Raw genomic sequence first — 13,837 nt, forward strand, 5'->3', positions numbered from 1 at the left:
ATGAAGAAATTCGCTTTTTTTTAGCGATTCCTTAATCTTCCTTATTTGCGAATTCGCATTTTGCGAATTCGCAATTAAGGAATAATTTCCAATGCATTCCTATGGGCCAGAAGGCCCATAGGAATGATTGCGAAATAATTCTCAAATTGCGAATTCGCAATTTGCTAATCGCAATTTGAGAATTATTGTAAGGGTGCGGGGGTGTCTCAAGGATACCCTGCTGCACCCCTGTAAATGACATGTGTGTGCATATGGCGCACATACATGCCCAATGGGCATGTATGTGCGTCATATGCCACCCTCACAAATGCACAATTGTGCATATTTACAAGAAATCGCAAATTACCACCAACTGCAAGTTGGTGGTAATTTGCGATTTCTAAACCTGAAATCGCAAGTCTAAAAAGCTTCATGCATAGCATTTAAGGAATCGCAAAATTGCGATTCCTTAAATGCTTAAGCAAAATAAGGAATCGCAATTTTTTGCGATTCCTTATTTTGCTAAATGTTCATACATTACAAAATCGGGGAAAAAAGGCCGTTTGCGATTCGCTAAGGCCATAGTGTTCCTTCAACTGTCTGAATTCCTCTTCGGCACCTGGTGTATTGGTAACATCTGTTAAAGACAAACAGTCAGGTGAGCCCCAATCAGCTAACAAGGTCTGTTAGATACACACTTCGTTTCAATCTTTTTACATGTTAATTACTCACCCAGTATGTCCGGGGAAAGGACCAAGGACCTCACCTCTTCCTGGACCTGGCTCAGGATATGTGAGACCCCGCTCTGCAAGAACAAAAACAACCCAGCACTCAGCATGGGCAGAGAGAGCTAACTCTGATCTGCTCTGTCCATTCGTTATGCCCGGGGTTACATAGTATTCTGCACGCAGAGCAAACCAGCTTGCATCAACCAATCCCAACCCGAGGACTTCACTCCACAGCCACACTGCTACTGCCTGCAACATTATGGTTCCAACATATGTTTAAGTCTAATGTGGTGCAGCTTAACTTGTTCCACATTCACATCTGAATAAAGAGTTTTAAATGAAAGAAGTTCCCCAGTTTGCAGTATATGAGTTATCTTCCTTACTTTGCCAGTTATAAACAAAGGGAGAATGAAGAGAACAGAGAAAAGTAGTAAGGAGTAGCCCATTTGGGCTGTGTGCCTACCTGTCCGTCGTTGTCTCGGTCTGTGACTGAGTCAGGGGGAGGCACTGGGCTCTCGTAAGAACTGCAATTTCACTGGTTGAGCCCTATCTCTAACAACCAAAGGATTTCTAGTTTAGACCCCTAAGTTTGTTTGTTGTATATGTGTCCAGGTTGTATCTGGCCCCTTCTAGTGTTTTTTCCACTCCGCTTGCTATCGTCCTACTCAAAGCCATGCTTTTTTTGGCTCTGTGAAGAAGTGGGAGCTTTGGTCTGTTATTATCGTCAGCCGGGCCAGAAACTGCGTGTTTCTGATTTGATTCATGTAAACGTTGCATTAATGACTGAAATGATGCTCTATGGCCCTGCATTCGTACTGTGAAATCTAGAAAGATCATTCTGAGGTTTTTTACTACTAGCTGATTACTCGACCTGGCCTTGTGCAGAATAATCTGTTGGTTACGATGGTGTTGCCGGCGGTGGTCTTCTGGCAAGTACTTTGCATGAGCCCTCCAACGTGAAGCAAGAAGATGACGCCTGTGGGTGGGGGCACCTCCTTCATAAGCCTTGATTCAATATATTGCGTGGCATTTGCTGCACCTTCTTTGTTTTTGGGCATGCCTATGATGTGCAAATTGTTGCCCCATGCCTGCTCTTCTGCTGCTTCTTTTCGTTCCTCAAATATGCACACCCGATCCATCTATTCTTGTAGCTATTTAGTAAAGTAAGTGATTGGAGGGAGCAGGTTTTTCAATATGACCTAGTGTTGTGAAATACGGTTGCCATGCTTCTGCTGGAAAGATTAAGCACTCCTGCAACCTTACGACTTTTTACTTCCAGGGCTTTCCTAGTTTCCCCAATTGTTGCATGTTTTTGGTCTAGTTTGTTGCCATGACGGAGTGTTCTCCACCGTCTCCGTTTGCCTGGGGCGAAACTATTTTGCTAGTTCCTCCTTCCCAGCTGGCTCGTCCTCCTGCATGGGGAGGTGGCGCTATGCTGTAACTGTCTACATTAATTGGGAGTGCTAGTCTTGAGCTATTCTTGGACAACATTTTAACAGCCTGGCAAATGCTTGAGTGGGGAATTCCTTAGGCCCAGCTGTAAATCTACTGGGTTTATTTTTTGCCTTCTGCTCCACTCACAAATGGTAGTAAGGGCACATTCGAGTGGTGCAAATGTCACATCTCAGTCCTCTTTCGGTCCTTTAGTGGAGCATCTCATCTGACTCTTGCTGTGGCTCTCCCATCCCGGGCTACCCCGGCCTCTGCATCCTCAGGTGCGCAAGCACTCTTCTCAGTCAAACTAAGTTGCATTTGGACAAATGTATTACATCACGAGGGGCATGAGGTTTAAGCTCGGGCACAACACCAACAGAGACTCCTTTGTGCCTGTGTTAACGTAGAAATATTGTGTTGTTACTTGCTAGGGTGTCGGGGACCTCCGGCTTTTTAGACCACCACACACTCATTTGCCTTTTTAATGGGTGATTGGTAGTTTACCTATAAAGTAATGCTCGATTCCTTTAGGATGATTTCAGTCAAGTGTGACCCTTCAGATGTCTCCACTGTTACTTACGCATCTCCTTTACAAGACTCTACTTTGTGTTTAGACTTCTATGCCTTTTTAGGTCTTTCCTAGCGTTGCAGCACATGCGCTGTTCGCTCTGCGAGACATATTGTAGTAGAGAATTTTTTAGAAGTGGGTTGGAAGCCCCGCCCATATTTTTCATTGGCTGGCGTCCTCGTCCATGGTAAATTCTGGCTTCCGATTTGAAAATGAGTCTTCTTAGTCCCTCATTGTTACCACCCTGTCTCCTTTTGGAACTGCCCATCGCTCCCCTCCCTCTTTCTACTCCCCGCCCCTCTCTGTCTGCCTGACTGTCTCCCCCTTGCCAGAACCCAGTCCTCCAGGCTTGCCTGTGATGTTTCATTCCCCAGGGAAGTGGAGAAATAAAGGCCTTTTGGTTTTAAAAAAAAAGTTCAGAGGGAAGAGGAGGAGGAAGTATGCGTTTTCAAGTCCTCCCCACTCCAGTCTCAAGGAAGGTAGAGAGCAGGCAGGAGAGGCTTGGATTTTCCTCTGTCTTCCCTTTTTGGAGCCCCACGCTTGCATCCAGCTCCTCTCCGGGATCATGGTTTTGTTGCTGGCTGGGAGAAGCCCCTCCGTATTTTCGGGGGCCCATGGGCAATGAAGGAGCTCCCTTAACAGAGTTGCATTGCTCCTTTTCTTAGTAGCGTGCCATGTGCCCTTTAACTGTGGCTGCCCCCAGCGCTTGTGGGACGTCAGCAATCGCAGAATATAATGTCATACAACACCATTAAGTAGGCAAAGAAAATATTGCAACATTTTCATTTTAATGAGACGTCACACTATGCATCTTCACTCACCCACATTTTTGGAAATCAATTGCCTTCTATTCGTCTTTAAGTATAAAAGCTGTAATTTGCGAAAGTACTTTCTAAAGCAAAAATACGTGTGCCGTTTCTTTCAGCAAATTATGTCCTAATTTTTCATTAACGATGGATAACATTGTGTTTACAGTTCAGCGGTGGTAACTCATAAGAGCAGGTATTAGTTATTTCGTTGAGGGCTTTGTTTCAGTATTGTGGCAGCGCTGGTTGTTGGGTGCAATTTTTTTCAAGACTGGGAAGTGTTTTCAATTAAGTAAGGTCCCATATGTTCTGATAGTAAAACGCACCCTGTGCTTTTGATATTCTAGCCTTCTGAAGGTGCCAGCAATATTTTTTACATTCTGTGGACTGAGGCAATGGATTGTAATGCGCTTTATGCACTCTATTAACTAAGACAGCCGGTAAGAAATGCATTACCCCAGACAACCTTCATGAGCGTCATCCCTGCTGCTCATAAATCTTCCTAACTATGTTAACAGTGGCTTGTCTTGTTCACTCAGAGGACTAGCTTGGGCGCCAAATGCATTTGAAATGCAATAGGTCTTGCATTTGTGAGAGTTTAAGCTATTGGCATTGTAAATGACAGTGCCTTTTATTTAACTATTTTAAAAACGACACACTAATGAAAGGCATCGTCCTTTACAATGCCGCTAGCTCAAACTCGCGTAAATGCGAGACATATTGCATTGCAAATGCTAGCTCAAATTACTGGCAGGTTTATTCATACAACAAAGTATGGTACCAACTCCTCAGACTTCAGGTTCATGACAACCGGATTAGATCTACAAATTGATATATAAGAAGAGCAGTTTAATGCTGTGGGGTTCAGTGCTCTCTCAAAAGGCCATAAGAGAAGTGGATGTACTATGGTGAAAATACAATGATAGATTGAATGTATCATGTCATTCTTTTCACACTGCCTTGTTTCAAAGGAACTGTGAGTTTTTGAGCATTTGGTGCCCCTTGCCCTTTATTGCAAGTTGGGCATTGTAGTAGGAGTAAGACAGAGCTTGTGTTCAATTAAATAGGCCTTTATTCTTCACATGTTGGTGCAAAATTGCAGTCCAGTCCTTGAATGACAGTTTCTGCTGGTGGATTCAAGCAGATACCGGTCTTTCCTGGAGTGTGCTTTCGTGTTTAACTGGAAAGATAGTCCAGTCTTCCTCCAAGAGGCTTTTCTAAGCAGATGTTATGTATTTATTTTTGTATAGCGCATACATCACCAATCGGTCTCATAGCGCTTGCAGAAGGATAGGAGAGAGATGAACGGAAAGGGAATTGTGCAACAGGTTAAAAGAGCCATGTTTTCAGATTTTTTTCAAAACGTTTTATGATTAGGTCAGTTCTGATAGATAGTGGTATGGCATTCCATGTGGCAGGGCCAATCTTGGAGAAACTTCTTTCCCCATTTCTGACTGTTCGGACTTTTGGGATTTTTAGAAGATGTTTGTTGGATGATCGCAGGGTTCTCTCTGGGCAATATCCCTGGAGTTTTCTCTTCAGGTATATAGGTCCATGTCCGTTTATTGATTTATGAACCAGACAGCATATTTTGAATGTGATTCGTTTTCTAACTGGGAGCCAGTGCAGTTTCTTTAGGCATGGGGCCGAGGGAGTGCGAGGTGGAAGGTCGAGCAGCTGAGTTTTGGAGGGTCTGAAGCTTGGTTAGGCAGTTTTCGTTTATGTCGGCGAATAGAGCATTGCTGTAATCCAAGCGACTGATTATTAGGCTCTGAATAAGGGGTTTCCGAGATGCTAAAGGTATCCACTTGAAAAAATTTCTGAGACTTCGCATTAGACCAATACTATTGTGCACAACTTTGTTTATGTGGGGGGACATGGACAGTTTGTCGTCAATTGTGACTCCAAGGTTCCTACAGTGTTTTTCGGGGCAGGGCAAGGGCCAAGTGACGGAGGCCACCATTCATCCGTCCAGACTTTATTGGCCATGCCAAATAGCATGATTTCAGTTTTTCCAGCATTTAGCATTAAATAGTTGTTTGTCATCCACTCTTTTATGGAGATCATGCATTGCTGGGATCTGTCTTAGGTTCTAACCCCTCAGATGCCAAAGGTAATCAAAATTTGGGTATCATCGGCGTATGATACCGTATCAAAGCCGTAGGCCTTGATTACCTTGGCTAATGGTGATAAATATATGTTAAATAAGGTTGGGCTCAATATTGAGCCCTGAGGGACGCCTTTATCCTTTTCAATAAATGCTGAAGAAAATGAACCAGTTTTAACCTTTGAACGCCTTCCTAAACAATTTTGAGTGGTCTTAAATGTCAAAATGACTTTCCGGATTCAGCATGGCTTGGTTTTGTGGTGTCTAATGTCCTTGGTATTAGAATATTGTTACCAAAAAGGTTTTCTATTGTTGTTTCTGCTCAGGAATCACTTCTACCAGTTTGGTGAGATACGGACTATCACTGTGGTACAGCGGCAGCAATGTGCCTTCATCCAGTTTGCGACACGACAAGCAGCAGAGTTAGCAGCAGAGAAGTCCTTCAACAAGCTGATCGTAAATGGCCGCCGGCTCAATGTAAAATGGGGCAGGTGAGTACTGTTCTAGCTGCTCATCTTTCCTCTTTGCTCATTCAGAGATGGTATGTAAGCAGGAGCTATGGTGTGCTATGCACTTATTATGGTTGTAACATTGCTGTATTAAGTGGATGTAAGGATAGTGTGCAAACATTGTGTTTTCAAGGTTATGGGGCAGTTGAAAAACTGTTGGCTTTATAGAATTCGCCTGAGAACATTAGAGCCCTATGTACAGTTGAATTGAGTGGAAAGATGGCTAAGGGATATGTATGTTGTGAAGCTAGAAAGAAGCAGTTTCAGGTCTACCACTAAATACTGTTTTGCTTTGTTTTTTTACCCTTTTTTCTGCACACTTTGATTTTTTGCAGATTAGATGTAAAGAGAATGATAAAGTAATTTGCCCAGAATTAAACAGTTTTATCAGCTGTTGAAACAAATTGTTGAAATCAGTTGATGCATTGTGTCCCTACAAATAGCAAATAAATGAGTATAGTCAAATAAGTCTTGAAACAAGAAGACTTGCAGCCTTCTTTAAGTTCGAAACAATGTAGATTTATTAAATAATGAGCATTGCAGTAGGCAAAAATAAGATACTCAAATGCATGGTAAATCAGTGTAGGGAATAAGGCCAATGCTCCATTAGATGCAGCAAAGAGAAAGACAAGCTGTTCAGTCTCAGAGTAAACCGACTGTTGCAGTTCTGCTCTCTATAGTCTGGTAAACCAGGCTCATGGCTCACCTCCAAAAAGAACCTTTTATATAGAAAATACACAGGTAAAATTGCAGTATCAGCATAAACTGATCATTCATCATTTGACAAATCAAAATACAAAATGTAATACAACATCATCACCTAACACTATCCCAAATCAACAATATCCAACAACCCCTTTTGACCTGATGTCATTGGATGTGTCGGTGCATATCTAGTTGCACTCAAAACAATGACCGTCTCAATTTAAAAATAGACCCACAATAGTACAGAGAAGAGCCTTGAAAATGGCGAAAAGCTTCCTCTGGAATTCTTCGAGAATGGCACGTCAACACAAAGCATTCCAAGAGTGCACACACACTTTGCTACATGTGATGAGCGGAGAAATGAAAAGCCACATCATGACTGCAATGTAATTCAGTTTGGAGTTAAGCCAAGTTTAACCAAGCACTTGAAAATACCGTTTTGCAAGGTGCAGAATTTTCGTTTTAGTGCAAAAATTTTCATAATAGCAGTTACAAAATGTAATACAACATAATCCTCTGCTAGTCCGGCTGAAGCTGATACAGAGATTGCAGTAAGAGATTGTGTAACAGGAGCTCAAATTAGCTTGTGCGTACCAAAACATTTTCAGTTTGTGGGAAGTCATCTGAGTTTTAACACAACCGGTCAAGGGCGTTATGCCCTCCAAAAAATGACCGTAAAGTTTCTGCACAACTGCAGGGCCCGTCAGTGCTTTGCGGGAAGAAGCACCTGACGCCCAAGCTATCTGCTCTGAAATACATTATGAAACTGCCCATCAGCTGATGGAACTGAGAAAAATATTTAATAACCGTGCATTTTCTTTCAAAGTATATCTGAAATTACAGTTTCAATAGCTAGATGAAAATGGCATCTAATTGTCTACTTTTATAATTGTATTAAAACAGTTTTTTTCCAAAAAGCAATTCCTTCATTTTAAAGCAGTAAGTCCTCTAAACCATACCAATAGTGTTTATAATGCGAGTGCCAAGTTATTTGCTATGCCAGTGCTTGTTTGTAAACCACTGTTACAAAAAGTAAAAGGAGAAAAAATGCAAAAGCAAACGTGTTTTAATGTATTACAAAACTGAATGTGGATTTCAATATTTTCAGTCTTTAAAAAAGGCACCGTTTATTTTTTAATTACTTTTTACTCGCGGAATTCCGCACGGGCGATAAAAACAATAAGGAAGTGTCAGAATATAAGGAAAAGACTTGTCAAAGTCTAATTTACTTTCCACAGGACTAGGAATTGAAAAAATGTCAAATGCTAAGGCTGTACAGCTTTGGTGCTGAACAGCAGCTAGGAAGCAAATGTATGTGCCTCCAGGAGAAGAGACCTCACCTTTTTGGTCATATCAAGTGCACTTTCTGCCTCAAGCGCTAGCTGTAAGTGTAGCAGCCTGCCCACCCCCCAGCGCCATAAATGCTTCATTTGCGAACTAAGGTATGGGCTTTCATTCATAATGTTGAATGCAGGCTGCTCTGTAGTCGAACCCCGGCAAATATACACCTGTTGCTGTGGGAAGCATGGGGCGCAGCTCTGAGAGTGCAAGTGTTTGAGATTTGATTTGTATAGCACTACATGCGTAGATTGTACACGTTTTTAGAAGCAAAATCCGAGACCGGCACAACACTTCAAACGCAGTGTGTGGCAGTGGCTTTCCGACACTGAAAATCGTTCCATTTCTCTTGTTCATTTGAACACTTCATTTACATAACCATTGCTATGGCATGACTCTCACCCTGTGCCGCCATCATCCAGCAGCTCAGTCTCCCTTCTGGGAGCATTCAGCTGACCCCCTCCTGTGCTTTAAAGGAAAAATTCTCAAGTTGTTTCAGACTTTAGACACTCATGTGGAATCAAGACAGTACGTTTCAGTTTTGCTTTGCAGGATGACGTGACCTTTGTGCCAAAAGCGGACATGTATTTAAAATATAATGGCAATAGCTTTAACGTTTGTAAATTAATTTTGTGAAGATTATGTTCAGTGTATTTTATTGTGACGAAAATCCAAGAACATTGCATTTGCACCTGGTGGTGGATGTGGTGGTGGTGGGTGTGGTGGATGTGGTGGTGGATGTGGTGGTGGATGTGGTGGTGGATGCGGTGGTGGTGCATGTGGTGGATGTGGTGGTGGATGTGGTGGTGGATGTCATGGTGGATGTGGAGGTGATGGTGGATGTGGTGGTGGATGCGGTGGTGGTGGTGGATGCGGTGGTGGTGGTGGATGCGGTGGATGTGGTGGTGGGTGTGGTGGTGGTGGTGGTGGTGGTGGATGTGGTGGTGCATGTGGTGGATGTGGTGGTGGATGTCATGGTGGATGTGGAGGTGATGGTGGATGTGGTGGATGTGGTGGTGGATGTGGTGGTGGTGGATGCGGTGGTGGATGTGGTGGTGGATGTGGTGGTGGTGGATGCGGTGGTGGATGTGGTGGTGGATGTGGTGGTGCATGTGGTGGATGTCATGGTGGATGTGAAGGTGATGGTGGATGTGGTGGTGGATGTGGTGGTGGATGTGGTGGTGGATGTGGTGGTGGTGGTGGATGTGGTGGTGGTGGTGGATGTGGGTGTGGTGGATGTGGGTGTGGTGGCGGATGTGGTGGCGGATGTGGTGGTCGTGGGTGTTGGTGGATGTGGCGGTGGATGTCATGGTGGATGTGGAGGTGATGGTGGATGTGGTGGTGATGGTGGATGTGGTGGTGATGGTGGATGTGGTGGTGATGGTGGATGTGGTGGTGATGGTGGATGTGGTGGTGATGGTGGATATGGTGGTGGATGTGGTGGTGGATGTGGTGGTGGATGCGGTGGTGGATGCAGTGGATGTGGTGGCGGTGGATGTGGTGGTGGATGCAGTGGTGGTGGTGGATGCAGTGGTGGTGGTGGATGCGGTGGTGGTGGTGGTGGATGGGGTGGTGGATGTGGCGGTGGATGTCATGGTGGATGTGGATGTGATGGTGGATGTGGTGGTGGATGTGGTGGTGGATGTGGTGGTGGATGTGGTGGTGGATGTGGTGGTGGATGTGGTGGTGGATGTGGTGGTGATGTTGGATGTGGTGGTGGATGCGGTGGATGTGGTTGTGGTGGATGCGGTGGTGGATGCGGTGGATGTGGTTGTGGTGAATGCGGTGGTGGTGGTGGATGTGGTTGTGGTGAATGCGGTGGATGTGGAATCAAGACAGTACGTTTCAGTTTTGCTTTGCAGGATGACGTGACCTTTGTGCCAAAAGCGGACATGTATTTAAAATATAATGGCAATAGCTTAAACGTTTGTAAATTAATTTTGTGAAGATTATGTTCAGTGTATTTTATTGTGACGAAAATCCAAGAACATTGCATTTGCACCTGGTGGTGGATGTGGTGGTGGTGGGTGTGGTGGATGTGGTGGTGGATGTGGTGGTGGATGCGGTGGTGGATGTGGTGGTGGATGCGGTGGTGGATGCGGTGGTGGATGTGGTGGTGGATGTGGTGGTGGATGTGGTGGTGGATGTCATGGTGGATGTGGAGGTGATGGTGGATGTGGTGGTGGATGCGGTGGTGGTGGATGCGGTGGTGGTGGTGGTGGATGCGGTGGATGTGGTGGTGGGTGTGGTGGTGGTGGTGGATGTGGTGGTGGATGTCATGGTGGATGTGGAGGTGATGGTGGATGTGGTGGATGTGGTGGTGGATGTGGTGGTGGTGGATGCGGTGGATGTGGTGGTGAATGTGGTGGTGGATGTGGTGGTGGATGTGGTGGTGGATGTGGTGGTGCATGTGGTGGATGTGGTGGTGGATGTCATGGTGGATGTGAAGGTGATGGTGGATGTGGTGGTGGATGTGGTGGTGGATGTGGTGGTGGTGGTGGATGTGGTGGTGGTGGTGGATGTGGTGGTGGTGGTGGATGTGGTGGTGGTGGTGGATGTGGGTGTGGTGGATGTGGGTGTGGTGGATGTGGGTGTGGTGGCGGATGTGGTGGCGGATGTGGTGGTCGTGGGTGTTGGTGGATGTGGCGGTGGATGTCATGGTGGATGTGGAGGTGATGGTGGATGTGGTGGTGATGGTGGATGTGGTGGTGATGGTGGATGTGGTGGTGATGGTGGATGTGGTGGTGATGGTGGATGTGGTGGTGATGGTGGATGTGGTGGTGATGGTGGATGTGGTGGTGATGGTGGATGTGGTGGTGATGGTGGATGTGGTGGTGATGGTGGATGTGGTGGTGATGGTGGATATGGTGGTGGATGCGGTGGTGGATGCGGTGGATGTGGTGGCGGTGGATGTGGTGGTGGATGCAGTGGTGGTGGTGGATGCAGTGGTGGTGGTGGATGCGGTGGTGGTGGTGGTGGATGGGGTGGTGGATGTGGCGGTGGATGTCATGGTGGATGTGGATGTGATGGTGGATGTGGTGGTGGATGTGGTGGTGGATGTGGTGGTGATGTTGGATGTGGTGGTGGATGCGGTGGATGTGGTTGTGGTGGATGCGGTGGTGGATGCGGTGGATGTGGTTGTGGTGAATGCGGTGGTGGTGGTGGATGTGGTGGTGGTGGATGCGGTGGATGTGGTGGTGATGGTGGATGTGGTGGTGTTCAGTGGGAATTTGCCGGACAATTTACATTAAGATGTTTTATACTTCATGAATATTTTCAGGGTTGTCTTTGCTTTGGTGTGAAAACTAAAGGGCAGTCCGAAACGAAGATCTGAACCCGTCTACCTTTGAACAACCAACATAGTACCATGGCACTCGTGCACTGCAATGCTTGCTCCAAAATCTGCACAGAATGATCAATGCAAACACATTTGCACCGATTGCTGCAGAAGCCCGTTTTGTGCAGCCACCCATCTGTGAAAATATTATATTTGCACTTAGAAGGTCGGTGCAAAAAAAGCTCATGCAAAATTCACTGCACTTGTACAAAGTTTGCATAGTCTGGCCACGCTCAGAAGTTTTTCGTTGTCCAGGCTGCAGTTACACGTGTGCTTACAAGCATCTTTCTGAGCATGTACGTGTGTGTTTGAGAGAGAAAAACAGAGCGAGAGAGAGAGAGGGGCATAATATGAGAGAGAAACAGAGACAGTAATGAAGACAGGCTGCGGAAAGAGTGACTGAAAGAGAAAGAGTAAAAGAAGGGGAACAGCAGAGAGAGTAATGAAAGCTGAGAGCAAAAAATGTGCATGCAAAAGGGAGAACGAGAGTGCCACGGAGGCTAAGAGTAAATGTGTGTGTGTTTGAGCGTGCGAGTGAGAGATTACAAGGGACGAGTGATAGCTATGAAAGGCAGATAGAGCGTGCACTTGGGAGAATTTAAAAAAAAGGATGCGGAAAGAGTGAATGAAAGAGAAATAGTTAAAGAAGGGAACAGCAGAGAGTGTCGTGGAAGCGGACAGCAAAAAATGTGCGTGCAAAAGGGAGGACGAGAGTGCCACGGAGGCTAAGAGTAAATGTGTGTGTGTTTGAGGTACAAAGTTTACATAGTCTAGCCACACTCAGATGTTTTTCGTTGTCCGGGCTGCAGTTCGACGTGTGCTTACAAGCATCTTTCTGAGTGTGTATGTGTATGTGTTTGAGAGAGAAAAACAGAGCGAGAGAGAGAGAGGGGCAAAATATGAGAGAGAAACTGAGACAGCCGTGGAGACAGGCTGCGGAAAGAGTGAATGAAAGAGAAAGCATAAAAGGAGAGCAGCAGAGAGTGTCATGAAAGCTAAGAGTAAATGTGTGTGTGTGTTTGAGAGTGCGAGAGAGAATAGAAGAGACGAGTGAAATGTGCGTGCAAAAGGGAGGACGAGAGTGCCACGGAGGCTAAGAGTAAATGTGTGTGTGTTTGAGGTACAAAGTTTACGTAGTCTAGCCACACTCAGATGTTTTTCGTTGTCCGGGCTGCAGTTAGACGTGTGCTTACAAGCATCTTTCTGAGCGTGTATGGAACTCCCAAACAAGTTTAAAAAAAAAAAACACTGGGAGTGGGGAGGAGAAACACGAGAGACGGCCTGGGGCCGTCAAAGTGAAATTGCTGTGGGGAGGGGGAGGAGAAATGCGGGGGCCTTTGAAGTGAAGCTTCACTTGTGTGTGAGAGGTGTGGGAGGAGTGCGGCTCGGCTGAGCCAGAGCGCACGCTGGGGGAAGCTTGTGGGGCAGAGCTGCTGGGGAACAGATGGCAGATGGCTGGCGATTTGATGCTGTGCACGAGCATTTCACGGGCACAGCACCAAATCGCCAGCTAGTTAAACCTCTGTTTAAGCCCCTTTATATCGAGCTCCCGCTCAATGCGCATGCGCATTGAGATAGGTCGCTCGACCTAAAAAGCGTTGGCACACCTGGTTAGTCCTCTGAAAAAGGAGTCTGTCGGGGGAATCTGCAACGTCTAGTTACCCTATATATGGGGGAGAGATTTAACAAAACACATGCACTCCCATGGCGTGCTTGAATAAAAAAGTAGCTCCCTGAATGCAGGCAGCAAATGGACAAGTAATCCAATCAAAGGAATCCTTGAACTCTTAGCTCTCAATCTGCCAACCTTTTAGTGATTCCAAGTGTCTCCAAAGCTCACTGCGGTGTCTGCATTTTATACTATTTCTGTGAAAAGTTGGTATTCACTATCATCCAACTTAAGTCCGTCTTCATTGCTTTCGAAAACATCTGAAGACATATCTTTTAAGTAGCCCATACGTTTCTTAGATGTGTATGATGGTGGTTTCTGTTTAGCAACAAGAGACTATGAGCCAGATGTACGACCGGGTTTGCGACCCTTTGCTCACGCAAAAACCTACATGGCCATGTACAAACACTATTTTGCGACTCACAAAAAATTGCGACTCGCAAAATAGTGTTTTGCGACTCGCTATTAGGAAGGGGCGTTTCCTTCCTAATAGCTAATCTCTAGCCATGTAGGACTGTTTTGCAATTGCGGTTGCAAAACACTCGCAATTTACCACCCTCTTCAAGAGGGTGGTAATGGAGTCACAAATGGGAAGGGGTCCCCTGTGGACCCCTTCCCCTTTGAGACTGGCTCAAAAAATATTTTTTAAGGGCAGGC

General features: G+C 45.6%; 1 protein-coding gene across 1 annotated transcript in view; it reads left to right on the plus strand.

Annotated features, from left to right (window-relative positions):
- The window catches only part of RBM22 (RNA binding motif protein 22), an 82,412-nt gene that overhangs the window by 50,775 nt on the left and 17,800 nt on the right, over window positions 1-13,837 (plus strand). Inside the window, exon 8 of the mRNA XM_086931294.1 lies at window positions 5,949-6,113. Within this exon, the coding sequence (XP_086787420.1) occupies window positions 5,949-6,113 (165 nt within the window). The remainder of the gene's footprint in view (window positions 1-5,948; window positions 6,114-13,837) is intronic.

Source organism: Lissotriton vulgaris, chromosome 7, assembly GCF_964263255.1.
Source record: "Lissotriton vulgaris chromosome 7, aLisVul1.2, whole genome shotgun sequence".
NCBI classification, from domain to species: domain Eukaryota; kingdom Metazoa; phylum Chordata; class Amphibia; order Caudata; family Salamandridae; genus Lissotriton; species Lissotriton vulgaris.